General features: G+C 36.9%; 1 protein-coding gene across 3 annotated transcripts in view; it reads left to right on the top strand.

Moving 5' to 3' along the window:
• LOC123769820 (serine/threonine-protein phosphatase 6 regulatory ankyrin repeat subunit C) overlaps positions 1–6,788 on the top strand; it is a 125,051-nt gene extending 118,263 nt beyond the window's left edge. For 2 of the 3 annotated variants that reach the window (XM_069301266.1, XM_045761137.2), the window contains exons 5-8: positions 1,499–1,701; positions 2,190–2,333; positions 2,552–2,686; positions 3,511–6,788. In XM_069301266.1, the coding sequence (XP_069157367.1) occupies positions 1,499–1,701; positions 2,190–2,333; positions 2,552–2,686; positions 3,511–3,714 (686 nt within the window). In that variant the 3' untranslated portion in view covers positions 3,715–6,788. The remainder of the gene's footprint in view (positions 1–1,498; positions 1,702–2,189; positions 2,334–2,551; positions 2,687–3,510) is intronic. The other variant, XM_069301264.1, reaches the window with a different exon arrangement.
• The last annotated feature ends 5,858 nt before the right edge of the window (positions 6,789–12,646 follow it).

The raw sequence follows: 12,646 nt of genomic DNA, 5'->3' as shown, positions 1-12,646 counted from the left end.
AGATACTGTATTCAAAACAGATAAAAGCTAATTCAGTTTCATATATCATTTATCAATGCTGAAAGTTTAGGAAATTAGGGAGTTTAACCCTGCAACTTTGGTAACAAATGGGAACTTTCTTATATTTTTTGGCACCTTTGTTGCCTTAACTTGAATCCATGCTATCACTCAGATAGAGGTCTAGTAGTTGGGGTCACACACGGGGGGTCTGGTAGCTGAGTGGACAGTGCACGGCATTCGTAATCCTGTGGCCCGGGTTCGATTCCCGGCGCCGGCAGAGACAAATGGACCTAGTTTCTTTCAACCTGCTACCTAGCAGTAAATAGGTACTTGGGAGTTAGACAGCTAGAAAAACAGTTGAAGTACTGTATCACCTTGGATACTAAAGATATGTGCATCCGAGATTAGCGCCCTGCTACGGAATATCTAACAAACATCCTTGCGAACAGTGAACCTCCCTGACTGATTGAAAAAGACAGTTTCAATCTATAAGAATGGAAATAGGGAAGACTTGCTAAACTATAGACTTGTATCATTGACAGGTGTGATAGTAAAAGCACTAGAAAAAATTATTAAAATCAAATAGACAGAGTGCCTGGAAAGTAACAACAAAATAATAGACAGTTTGGTTTCAAATTGGAAGGTTATAACACATCCACTCAAGAGCTTCAAGCTTGATCCATTTATGAAATCTTAAGTGCAAGTATGGTGTGATGATTGAGATGCAGTGGTATACTGTGGTACACCACAGTATACCTAGGTACCTAGGGGGTACCTCGGTAAGCATAACAGGCTTCCTGTCCCCATTAATGGAAAACCTTCATCACCTGTCATAAATATTTCTCTGTACAGCATTTCTGAATTTCACTTATCTAAACTAAAAGAACTGTTTCTCCCGAATTCATTATCCCTGTAGGCTTTGTAGGTTAATATAAATTTACTACTGTATTGTGCTACAATACACACCTCAGTAAAATTTCATAGTGATGATTGAATAATTTCAGTTCAAGAAAGATCTGTGTAAATATTGGTTTGGAAACAGAGTTGTTGATTTGTGGATTTATGGACCATGCAGTCGCCAAGATCAGAAACTCGGGATGGGAAATAGCATGCCCTCACCTGGGTCAGTAAACTCAGGATGGGTTACCACATTCGGCAGCCATGGTTGGTAAACCTGGGATGGGGAATGACATGCCAGTTGCCAAAACTGCCAGTTCCAGGGATAGTGGCTTTATTAATTTTTAATTTGTGTAGCAACTATTCAACCATTGTACCATGTTCTTCGGTATATTTTTAAATATAAATTATTATTATAGTATTATTATTATTAATAATAAGTATACAAATGAATTTTGGTGGATAGAAATTGGAGGTGCCTCGCACGAGCCAATTGGAACTGCCATGCTGCCTCGCATGGACAGTAGGCCTACAGTATACTTTATTTTTATGTTCTAATGTATAATAATCTCGTATTGACAGCACAAATTTCTGGTCACAGGTGAGGTGTGGAGTAGCAGTGTGGTGGAAGCACTAAACACCCTGGTAGCACATGGTGCTGATGTTAACTGTAAAGACATCTCTGGGGAGACTCCGCTACACACTGTGCGAAATCTCCTGCGGCAAGGCCTCTACGACAGAGCTGCATACATCGCTCGCTTGCTCCTCCAGGCTGGTGCACATGTCGACGCTGCCAACAATGAGGTAAATATCACATAATGGTCAACTGTAATTCTACAATTGCCACTTTAATGATGAGGGTTCAAAGGTTCTGAGCCTAATACGTAAACTGAACCTGCCTCAGTAAGGCTGAAGTGTATACGTGGATGAAAAGGTATAACAAGGGTGATATTAATAAAGTATTAAAGATATTGACATAAAATAGAACACAAAACTAGATATAAACTGGACAAGTTTAAATTCAGGAAAGAATTGTCTGGTACTCCAAAAATTTCTCGCATATATTTATGGGTTTTCATACCCCTAGGTTGAGAATCCCTGGCCTAGAGGAAACTAGTCATAAACAACACAAACTAACATAGCATAATTTTAATAATTATTTATAAGCCTCATCAGCGTATCTAAATTTTCACCAAAGGATTTCATATGCATGTTCATGCTGATATTAATAATGAAAAATTACACAAATTTGTAGTGAAATAAAGAATTCATATAATCTTTCTGTTCCCTAGGGTCGAACGCTTCTCACATACAGCGTGGAGTACCTAGACGATTCCTTGCCCCTCACGCGAACCTTATTAAATCACGGAGCATCTGTGTGGGGTGCTGCTGATGGCAGGGACAAAGACCAGAGTGTTTTTACTTGGTTCCTTAAGGTCAGTACAGCTTAGTATTATCGTATGCTCTTCAAAGCTCTTTGGAGTTTGTTAAAATGCTGTAATCATTACTGTACTGTATATCACAACTAATCTTTTTTGTCAGTTATTAAATATAAGTTGAGATAATTCTTTGTTTGAGATCTATTCTTTGTAAATAATAATTGTTGTATAATAATGACTAATCATATGCATTAACTTACATGATCATTACACAGGCTGTGATCATGCACCGCAGACTAGAGAATTGTTCCTACACTCTCTCTATCCTCTCACACATGATGGCAGATAATCCAAGAAGAATGCACCAGCATGTGCTGAGAACAATGTTCAGACAATCTAGATGTTATAAGGTAGGTGCTAACCATATAGCAGTTTTACATGACAGTTAACTTTCATTCTCTACAAGCTTTATTCACCTGGGGTAGGATTTGTCAATCATTTACAAAACTGGTACATCTATCCTCAGTCATGGCGGCTTTGTTTACATTTATTAAACAGTTAGATTTTGAAGCTTCAAAACCTAAGATTATTATTATTATAAACAATCTCTTGGTGCTTCTGAGCTCAAACTGCTTAATAAATCTAAATAAAGCTGCCATGATTGAGGAAAGATATTCAGATTTCATAAGTGGGCAAATGCTTAATGAATCCCGGCCAAGATTTTCAAATATAAAGGGCATGTCTCATTCAGCAATCAGTGAAGTTGGTTCACAACCAAAATATCTCTTAAGTCTGATTCCTATACAAGACAAGATACTTTTGGGTATGCTTCCTTTCACCTGATGCTCTGTTCATCTAGCAGTAAATAGGTTCCTGCAAGTTAGTAGAGTGTAGTAGGCTATCTATGTTGGCCTAAGTGGACCTCAATAAGCTTAACAGGCTTCCTGTCTCTGACAACTGGAAACCAATTACTCCTCAACCATATGATAAAGCTCTGGCAAAGAAGTCTTATAAAGAATGTCACAATAATGAGGCTGAAACAAATAACCCAACCAATACAGATGAAACAAAATGAAAGTGACAATGTTTTGGGCCATCCTAGACCCTCATCACCACTTGATAGGGGTTCAGGACTGACCAAAAATATCATCACTTTCATTTCATGTATGAAGGTCGGGTTATTCATAAGTTCTATAAAATTACTCACCAATCATGAGATAAATTTCATTTCCAGGTGCTGGGACCAGTCTTCCTGGAACTAAAGACTCTTATGATGCACCACTGGACATTGCCTGCAACGCTCTCCTCCCTCTGTTGGCGTACCGTCCGCAACTCACTCACACCAAAGAGAATACACTCAGGAACTGCCCAGCTGGGTCTTCCTCCACCGCTTGAATCATATATCCTCCTTGGAGAAACCACCGGTAGTCATTCCTAGCCCTAGAGGACTTTCTTTGTGAAAAAGAAACTTTTGTGACAGTTTGATTAAGAAAAACATTGCTGTGGATGAATATACCATAGCAAAATCTGAAATGGATATTGCATATGTGATAATGACAATGTGCAAGGAAATGCTTGCAGTGATCCTATTCATTAGTCTCAGTTTAAAATGCTAAGGTCTCACAGTACAGAGACGTAACTAAGATTTTCTTGCTTATGGTGTTCACACGTGGAAAAATCCCTAAATTGTCTGTTTATATATTTTCTACATGACTGTCTATACATTGTAAGTCTTTCATACATTAGCATCCATCATACCATTATTGTCACTTTCACCAAGTGCATTCATTCATTGATGGTAACGTGCATTGCTTGTTTTATCATCTAGCTAGACAACTACAACGACCCCGAGTCGTACTTGCCAGCACTGCTTGTGCCTTATTCTACAAAGCTGAACCAATACAACATTTTTTTTTTTCCTTTTACTGTCAGGCATGTACACTACTGACAATGCCTTTAAACATAAGAATATTTTCTGAGCTTGTGTAAGGCATAAACAATGACAACAGTTTGTTAAGTCTTCCTATGCTCTATGGCAAGCAGCCCATTCTCTCGATTTGTTACTCCATAAAAATGCAACTGTTTTGCCTAACCAAGAACGTATGTACCCAGGCATCCCACTTAACCTATAGAGGTCAGCACATAAAAAACATTAATTTTAAGAGAGCTTAAAATTGTTACTAATGTGTCACATTTTTTTATGGATTGGTCGACGCTGTAAAAAATGTGAGGTATTAGTCGAGAGGATGGGTTATCTGAGCGAATACTCTAGACATAATACAACACTGGTGAATGATAGCCTTGAGCTTCTCCACTGAGACTTACCTTTCATATTTAAACAGGTGCTAAGGTTTAATACTTTTGTAGCATTTTACCAGAAATTAATAGGCGTGCCAAATAGTAAGTGATATTTGGGGATTCTACAAAGTAATCATTGACACAAGATTTGCTGTGCTCATAAAGTGGACCAGTTGCCGTCAGCTCTGCTGATGTGCTTCCTCAAGAACTAGATTCCAATTATGTCATATTTTACTATAATGGAATAGACAATGGAAATTACTGATCTGTACTGCCAAGCCTATTGTTGTACTGTATTTAGATAATTAATACAGTACAATTAATGTTTGTTTTAATGTCTTAATGTTTTTTTAAGACATAAGTAAATATGGTGACCATTTTTGTATGGAAATTACAAATTACATTTTAATTAAGCAGAGAAGTTGCTTATAACTATTTGTTAGTTGAGACACTAGTTATAATTGTGTTTTAATAAGGGATAAATATTTACAGGAAAGATTTGTGATTTGGCAACTAAGGTCACGAAAATGGTAACAAAACTTGAAAAAGGTATTTATTAAAAAGTCACTACTCCGTGTACCTCAAGCCATGCTGGTCAAAATATTTCCTACAGTTGCATCTGTAGAGAGAGAGAGAAAGATGAATGTTCATAAGATTTGTATAGTAACAAATATTTTGTGTTCTGCTATAGAATGGTGGCATTTTGATAATTATTTCTTTTAAAAAGAGGTTTACGGTTACAGTATTCAAGTACGATGATATTGCTTGCATTTCTCTTAAAATAGTTTGGCAGATTTCACATAATTTTTTGTTCAATAATTGCATATGGTATTTCATCCAGGTCAAAGCTGCCCTCCCAGCCTTTTGTGTAAAATAGCTTACTTAAGCTTTACTCAGGTTATTTTGTAGGCCTATTGTCATTGCTATATAGTTTTATTATAAATTAGTAGTTAAACTGTCACAAGCCCCCATATGTATGTCAGTGATGACATATTCACTGTATGTTTATACTGATTCCTCAACAATACTCAGGTGTCACGACTCACTGTGAATCACAATTCATTCATTCTTGCCCAAACAAGTCCGCCTTCTTCTCATGTACTCAGTGAATCGTAGAGTCTTGTGTGTAGTTAGTTGGTGAGTAGACGAGTACCTGTTGTGGTGCCGTAACTTTGAGTTAGTGTAAATGATTGACAAATGTGTTGTTTTGTATATGACCAGAACAGATATGTAACATAGCACAACTAAGTGTGACAACAAGTGGTGTTTAATAGCTACAAGTAAAATACAAATACTGTATGGACAAGTGCCTCAAAGTCGGTGACTAAAAGAGCCAATACATCAAAACACTGCCAGCAACATATAATGAACATCGGTTCATGCAAGGTAAGTATGTATGACAGAAGACCACCCGACTACACCACCGACTTGTATGACAATGACGACAAGTGACCAGTACGTGGTTAATGGGAAAAAATCACAGTGCATTTACTTAAGACAAGTGTACATTACTTAAATAATAATGGTGACTAGTGACTATGGCCAGGATTCAGAAAGTATTTATGCAGCCGCTTACAAAATTTGTACATCATCCTTTAATCATAGTGGCTTTGTTTACATTTATTAAATAGTTGAAGCTCTCAAGCACTACAAGGTAATTGATGACAATAATGACCCTGGGTTGTGAAGTTTTTAGGCTAAACTGCTTAAAAAATGTAAACAGAGCCATTATGTGTGTTGATAGATGAACAAGTTGTGTGTGTGTTTGCATAAATGTTTTATAAATCCTGGCCAAGGCAGACATGATCGATACCAGTGTAACAGAACCTGCCAATTACTGCGAGTCTAATCACCTGACTTGGAATTTAAAGCATCACCGAGACTACTACTGTACTGGTCATTGCTAATGCAAAAATGTTGACTTAGAGGCCAGTGGATGAATGGCCAGTACTTAAGCTGTCATAGCTAATGGATTAATGTGGAAATGACACTAAAGAAAACAATTGGGAGTAAAGTGTAAGAATGTTGGTGTTGGTGTATCCGCCTCCTTTCCAGAAGGAGGCATGATCATGCTCACACTACCATTAGGAAACGTCCAAGACATTGTGAATATTTTATATAAATGTTTAACTTGGCTGATTTCTCACCCAGTCAAAAGTAAAGAAATGTATATTTACTTATAAAATAAAAAGAGCCCCAAGTGCCAAAAATAAATGGTTTCTTGTATATCCAATCAAATTAAATTTGTATTTGTAAATAGTATATATGGTGATATAATGTGGTTGGTGTGTGTACTTTAAATTATTATTTATGAAGTCCACAATTATGCTCAGCCCTTTGGGCAAATCTTGTATAAGTCTCTATTGCTCTTTCTCTCTTATATGGATAGGAAAGGAGATTCAATTACAACAGCACACTATTACAACAATTGATTAATCAGGTTTCTTATTTTAATTCTACACAATATTAATGCAGGCATAATTTAAAAAATAATTACTAATCTTATATAATACTTAACACTCGTAGATAACATTTATGCGAGCAGTGAAATTAATTAGAGAAATTAATTCAAATATTGATAAAGTTATTCACAATTGAACGGATAGAATTTGAAATTAATAGGTAAAGGAATAAGACAAGATATAAAATAACACATATCAATAAAAGATGTGTGATAATCATATCACATATCTTACATAATATTGTTAATTAATGGTAATGTCTTCTCAGACATAACAACATAGGATAAAAACCCACACTTAAGTACAGTATTTCTGAATTTTATGTAAAGAGTAACTTTACCTTAGCAAAGTTTAAATCTTGAGTAATGAACTAAACACAGAATCGAGTATTGTTTAATTCACTTACCTCCAGTACTCAGTCTTGTCAAATAACGTAGATCTTGTGATATACTATATTACCTTTGTTGATCATTAAACTATAGTCGTTTAGGAGGGAATGACATTAGGTTAGCTAAGATGAGCTGAGCTTAGCTTGGCTTAAGCTTAGCTAAGGTACGATTATTTTAGGTTTGGTTAGGCCAACATAGGTTAGGTTTGGTTAGGCCAATACAGGTTAGGTTTGGTTAGACCAATTTAGGGTAGGTCAACACAGGTTTGGTTAGGTCAACTCAGGAAAGATTAGGTTAGGTTAATTAACATTTTTCACTAATTGGCATATTTATGGCATAAAAAGTCATTTCAAACTGCAAATATGTACAGCGAGCCATAATTCGGCTCCTAAATAACGCTCATGAGTCAGATTTGCAACATTTGCGATATTTTGAAAGCTGCAAGAGGGTTTGAGCAAAATGTGACCCATTGCCGTTTTCACTACCACAGGGTTCAGTTCTTGCGCCAGTAATGTTCAATGTCTACATAAACGATCTACCAAATGGCATACAGAATTACATGAACATGGTAGCTGATCATGCTAAGATAATAGGGAAGATAAGAAACTTAGATGAGATGTCATGCCCTTCAAGAAGACCTGGACAAAATAATTACAGTGGGGTCTCGACTTACGATGGTAATCTGTTCCCAGAGATGGATCGTAAGTCGAAGCGATTTTTTCCCATAAGAAATAAAGGGAATTGAATTATTCTGTTCCCCCACCCTCCAAAATATTAACTCACAAATACATTTTATACTGGATACAATTTTTTTCTAACTACAATACAGTACATATGTTTATCTTACCTTTATGGAGGACTCTTGATGCGTATGGAAGATGGTGAGGAGGGGGAAGGAGGAGAGGTGTTACTGTTTGGAAGGGGAGTCCCTTTCCATTATAACATCAGGCAGTGATGACTTCTTTAGGGTGCACTCTCTCCTACGTTTTGCCTGCATACCACTAGGACCTGGTTGTGATTCACTGCTTGTTTGTCTCACTAAAAACCTTTCCAGAGATTTTTGTTTTTCCATGTTTTAATTTTTGTCTGTAGTGAGGCATCACAGTGTCATTAAAAAGGTTAAGACAACAGCCTACTGCACCATAATTTGGGCGAGTCGTTTCAGCAAAAGTTTGCAATTCTTCCCATGCTGCACACATTTTCTTAATTAATGAGGAAGGGACATTCTGTACTGTCTCCTCCCCTGAAGAAATTTCCTCAGCTGTCTCTTGTTGCTGCTCCTTGTGAAGTTCTTCGGTGGTCAGTTCTTCGCTGTGTTCCTCCACCAGCTCGCAACACACAACACTCAGAACACTATGAATGCCACTTCTTTTTCTAAATTTCTCAAACCATCCCCTGCTTGCCTTAAAACTCTTTCACATTTGCATCACTTGTTCCAGGGGTTTTCTTTAAAAGGTCTTCATACAATTTCCTTGCTTTTTCACAAATGATGGCCTCTAAAACTCTATCACCCGCTAACTCCTTGCTGTGTATCCAAATTAATAATAACTGTTCAACATCCTCAAGTGTTTGTGTTCTATGTTTCGTGATTATTGGTACACCTTTTGCCACTTTAGCACTCATAATGTCCTTTTTCTTAGCAAGTACGGTGGATATCATTGACTGAGATTTGTTGTACTGCCTAGCTAGTTCAACAACCCGCACACCATCTTCATATTTACGAATGATCTCTTGTTTTTGCTCTATGGTCATCGTTACATTTGTTTTCATATGTTGACCCTTACCACTGACTTTCTTAACTCATGGCATGATATATAATAATCAGTTTTATGTTCAAAAAGCAAAAAAACACCACAAAAACTGAATTTCTTCTAGGCGTGATCGTCACTAAGTGGGCAGCTCTAGTAAACTGAGGCAGGTTAGCCCGCGTGACTGGAAACCACGCACTCGGTCGTCAAAAACGTGTACCAACAAATATCATTAGTCGACAACACTATCGTAAGTCGAGTCGCATTTTTCGATCAAATTTACATCGTAACTCAAAATTATCGTAAGTCAAGGTGCCACTGTATATGGAGCGCCACTTGGCAAATGGAATTTAATGTGAATAAATGCCATGTTATGGAACGTGGAATAAGAGAACATAAGACCCCACACAACCTATATGGAATCAACAAATGGAATGCATTTGGCAGTGATGTGGTGGAGGCTGACTCCATTCACAGTTTCAAATGTAGATTTGACAGAACCCAGTAGGCTCAGGAATTTGTACACAAGTTGATTGACAGTCGAGAGGTAGGACCAAAGAGCCAGAGCTCAACCCCCGTAAGTACAACTAGGTAAGTATATATACACTCACTCACACTCGCTCTCACTCTCTCCATTTGAAAGCTAGTTTCATAATTAGCTTTGCAATGCTTCATTGACCTCTCTAAACACCACAAATGTACAGCTGTATATATACTTGAGTTGAGCAATGGATATATGCACACACACACATTCATTCACGTAAAATAACGAATGAAATTGATATAGAATGTAGTATAGTTTAGTATGTTTGTAGTGTAGTATGTAGTATCGCCTGCATAGTATAGTTTGCCCAGCGACTGACCAGCTAGCCAATGTCATTGTGAAAACTAGTTTTGTAATTAGCTTTGCAATACTTCACTTAGCTCTCTGAACACCAACAATGTATATTTATATACTGTACTGTACCTGATATAAGCAATGTATGCACACACATTAACATAGGCACAGTGAAGCTTCCCGCTTCCTGTGCCTATGGGCAGTTCCTGCCCCTTCACCATGCCCAAGGGCAGTTCCTGCCCTTTCACCATGGCCATGGGCAGTTCCTACCCTTCATCGTGCCCATGAGCAATTCCTGCCCTTTCACCATGCCCATGGGTAGTTCCTGCCCTTCACCACTACCTTAGCAGGATGACTGCTGTGGATGGCAGTCTTTCAGCACTTAAGTGGAATTGCAGCATATGTAGTGTTGATTTATGAATGAAAGAGTCTGTTCATATAATATTTTAATAGCTCAGTATTTATAAGAATATATATATGAAGACTTTGTACTAATTTCTAATTTGATTAACAATATTAATGATACTTGTTTGAATCACATGACACTGAAATGGATTCAAGATCTGGTATAGTACATGTAAGGTTAGTTATGCTTACACAAGTAAAATAACTCCTTACTGAGCATCAAAATGGAATGACAAACATCTTCAAAGAAAATAAAAATTAACTAGTATTACAAGAATTAAGTGCCATCAGCACACTTGGCTTCTTGCACTTACGTCAGCTTAATATTAAAACCAACTATATGTGAGATATCAAATGGGAAATATTACAATGTGTACATAGAATGTTGTTAATACTTGAATGATTATGAAAAAGTACATGATGATGCAAAGGTGATAAAAATTACTCCATGGTGACGAGCATACTACTGAATTATAGACGTACAAGACATATAAGAATTATAAGATTGGTTCATGAAAGGCACATAACAATTTTAACATATTACTCTGTATAATAAACGTGTGGTATTACACAAAATGTATACTGAAGATATTTATAAAAATACAATTTTATATGGAATTCGACACACTCGCATACTGGACTTTGTACCACTTCCTTGAAATAAACCAGCAATGGAAGCACCCGTCAATTGCCACACATGAATGTTTTCAATCATTTTACATTTGAACAGCTGTTTATTGCTGTATGCTACAATTTTTTCTTAATGTAAATGTTCAGAAATGTTTGCTATATTGTAAAGAAAAAAGTTGCATCCAAATTTTATGAGGCATTGTTTTGATTGCATAGCAGCAAGCTATCTAGAATTGAAAGGCTTGTAAGCATTTTACATTTTGTTTATAAGCATTTCATGTTTAAACAACTTTTTTCTCATGTAAATGTTTCAGAATGTTTACTGTATTGCATACATAAAATAAATATAAAAAATGCATATACAGTACAGCATTTAATTCCTGTGAATTTTTACCACAGATGTTTGCAGTTTGCATCAAAGAATGCTCCTTTTATTTCCTTTCGCTGCTCCATCATGGGATTATATACAATACACACTACTAGATTACAGCACCATATATCACTACATCCCCCAAAGAAATCACTAGACACATATGGTGTGGGCAGTGACACTATAGTTTAGTGGGGTACTATGGAACATGGCCTGCAAAGCTCCACCCACTAATGGGGTGGACAATTTAAACAGTCAATTGGCACCATGTGTCACCACAATGCAAAGTGTGTTAATACAGAGCTTATACATGTAGATACAAGTTATTCATATCAACTCATATATAATACACAGGGTTAACACTCACCTTAACCCTTACACTGGTCCACTTTAATAGGGAGGAGGAAGCACCGCAGGAATCAGAACAAGGATGAAACTCCTGGCTGAGAGACACGACCCAAGGCCACACAAGAGTGCCAAGGCCCAGGGACATTAACCAAGTACCAGGCTGCCAGAACCCTGTTTGACCTCCAGAACCCCCCATATCTGATTATCAGCCCAGGACATGTTTACAAACACAGCTGAAAGATAGCATACTTTCTAACATCATGGGCACAAGGGAAGACCACAGGCTGGCTAGACTTCATAACACTCCAAATGACCTGAGAAATACAAGCCTTGGAACAGGGGAGCAAGGAAACTGGATTAATCCAAAAGGCATCAACCAATTCAAATAATTATAATAATTTCTTGAGATGATTCCTGTAAAGAGACTGGAGTGATAATACATTGCTTGAAGGAAGAAAATCATTCCATTAGCAAATATATGAGAAAATATTCACAAAGATACTTACTGCACAAAATAAGTAACCTCAGCATTGAGAAGTAATATAGATAAATGAAAACAAGGTTTTAAAACAGCAACACATGATGAAATCACAAAAAACATGCTATATCTTATGAGAAAATATTTAACCTGTACAATGGGATCAAACCTGCATCTGCGAATGCATCAGGCATCCTGTAACACATGTGCCTTGGGGGGATTCAGGGATGTAGGTTCAATCCCTTCATATGGCTTCAATATTTTCTGAAAGTTTTACAAGTTTGCCAAGTCCAAAACAGTCACCCTGCTATATGTATTTACCTGATTTAACAATACATTTTTATAATTCACAGATGACAATCACTAAGGCAATGTGAGCATGTACAGTAACAGTACAATGTTAA

The sequence above is a fragment of the Procambarus clarkii genome, chromosome 45 (assembly GCF_040958095.1).
Source record: "Procambarus clarkii isolate CNS0578487 chromosome 45, FALCON_Pclarkii_2.0, whole genome shotgun sequence".
Lineage (NCBI taxonomy): Eukaryota > Metazoa > Arthropoda > Malacostraca > Decapoda > Cambaridae > Procambarus > Procambarus clarkii.
This window is presented reverse-complemented; position numbering and strand designations above follow the sequence as displayed.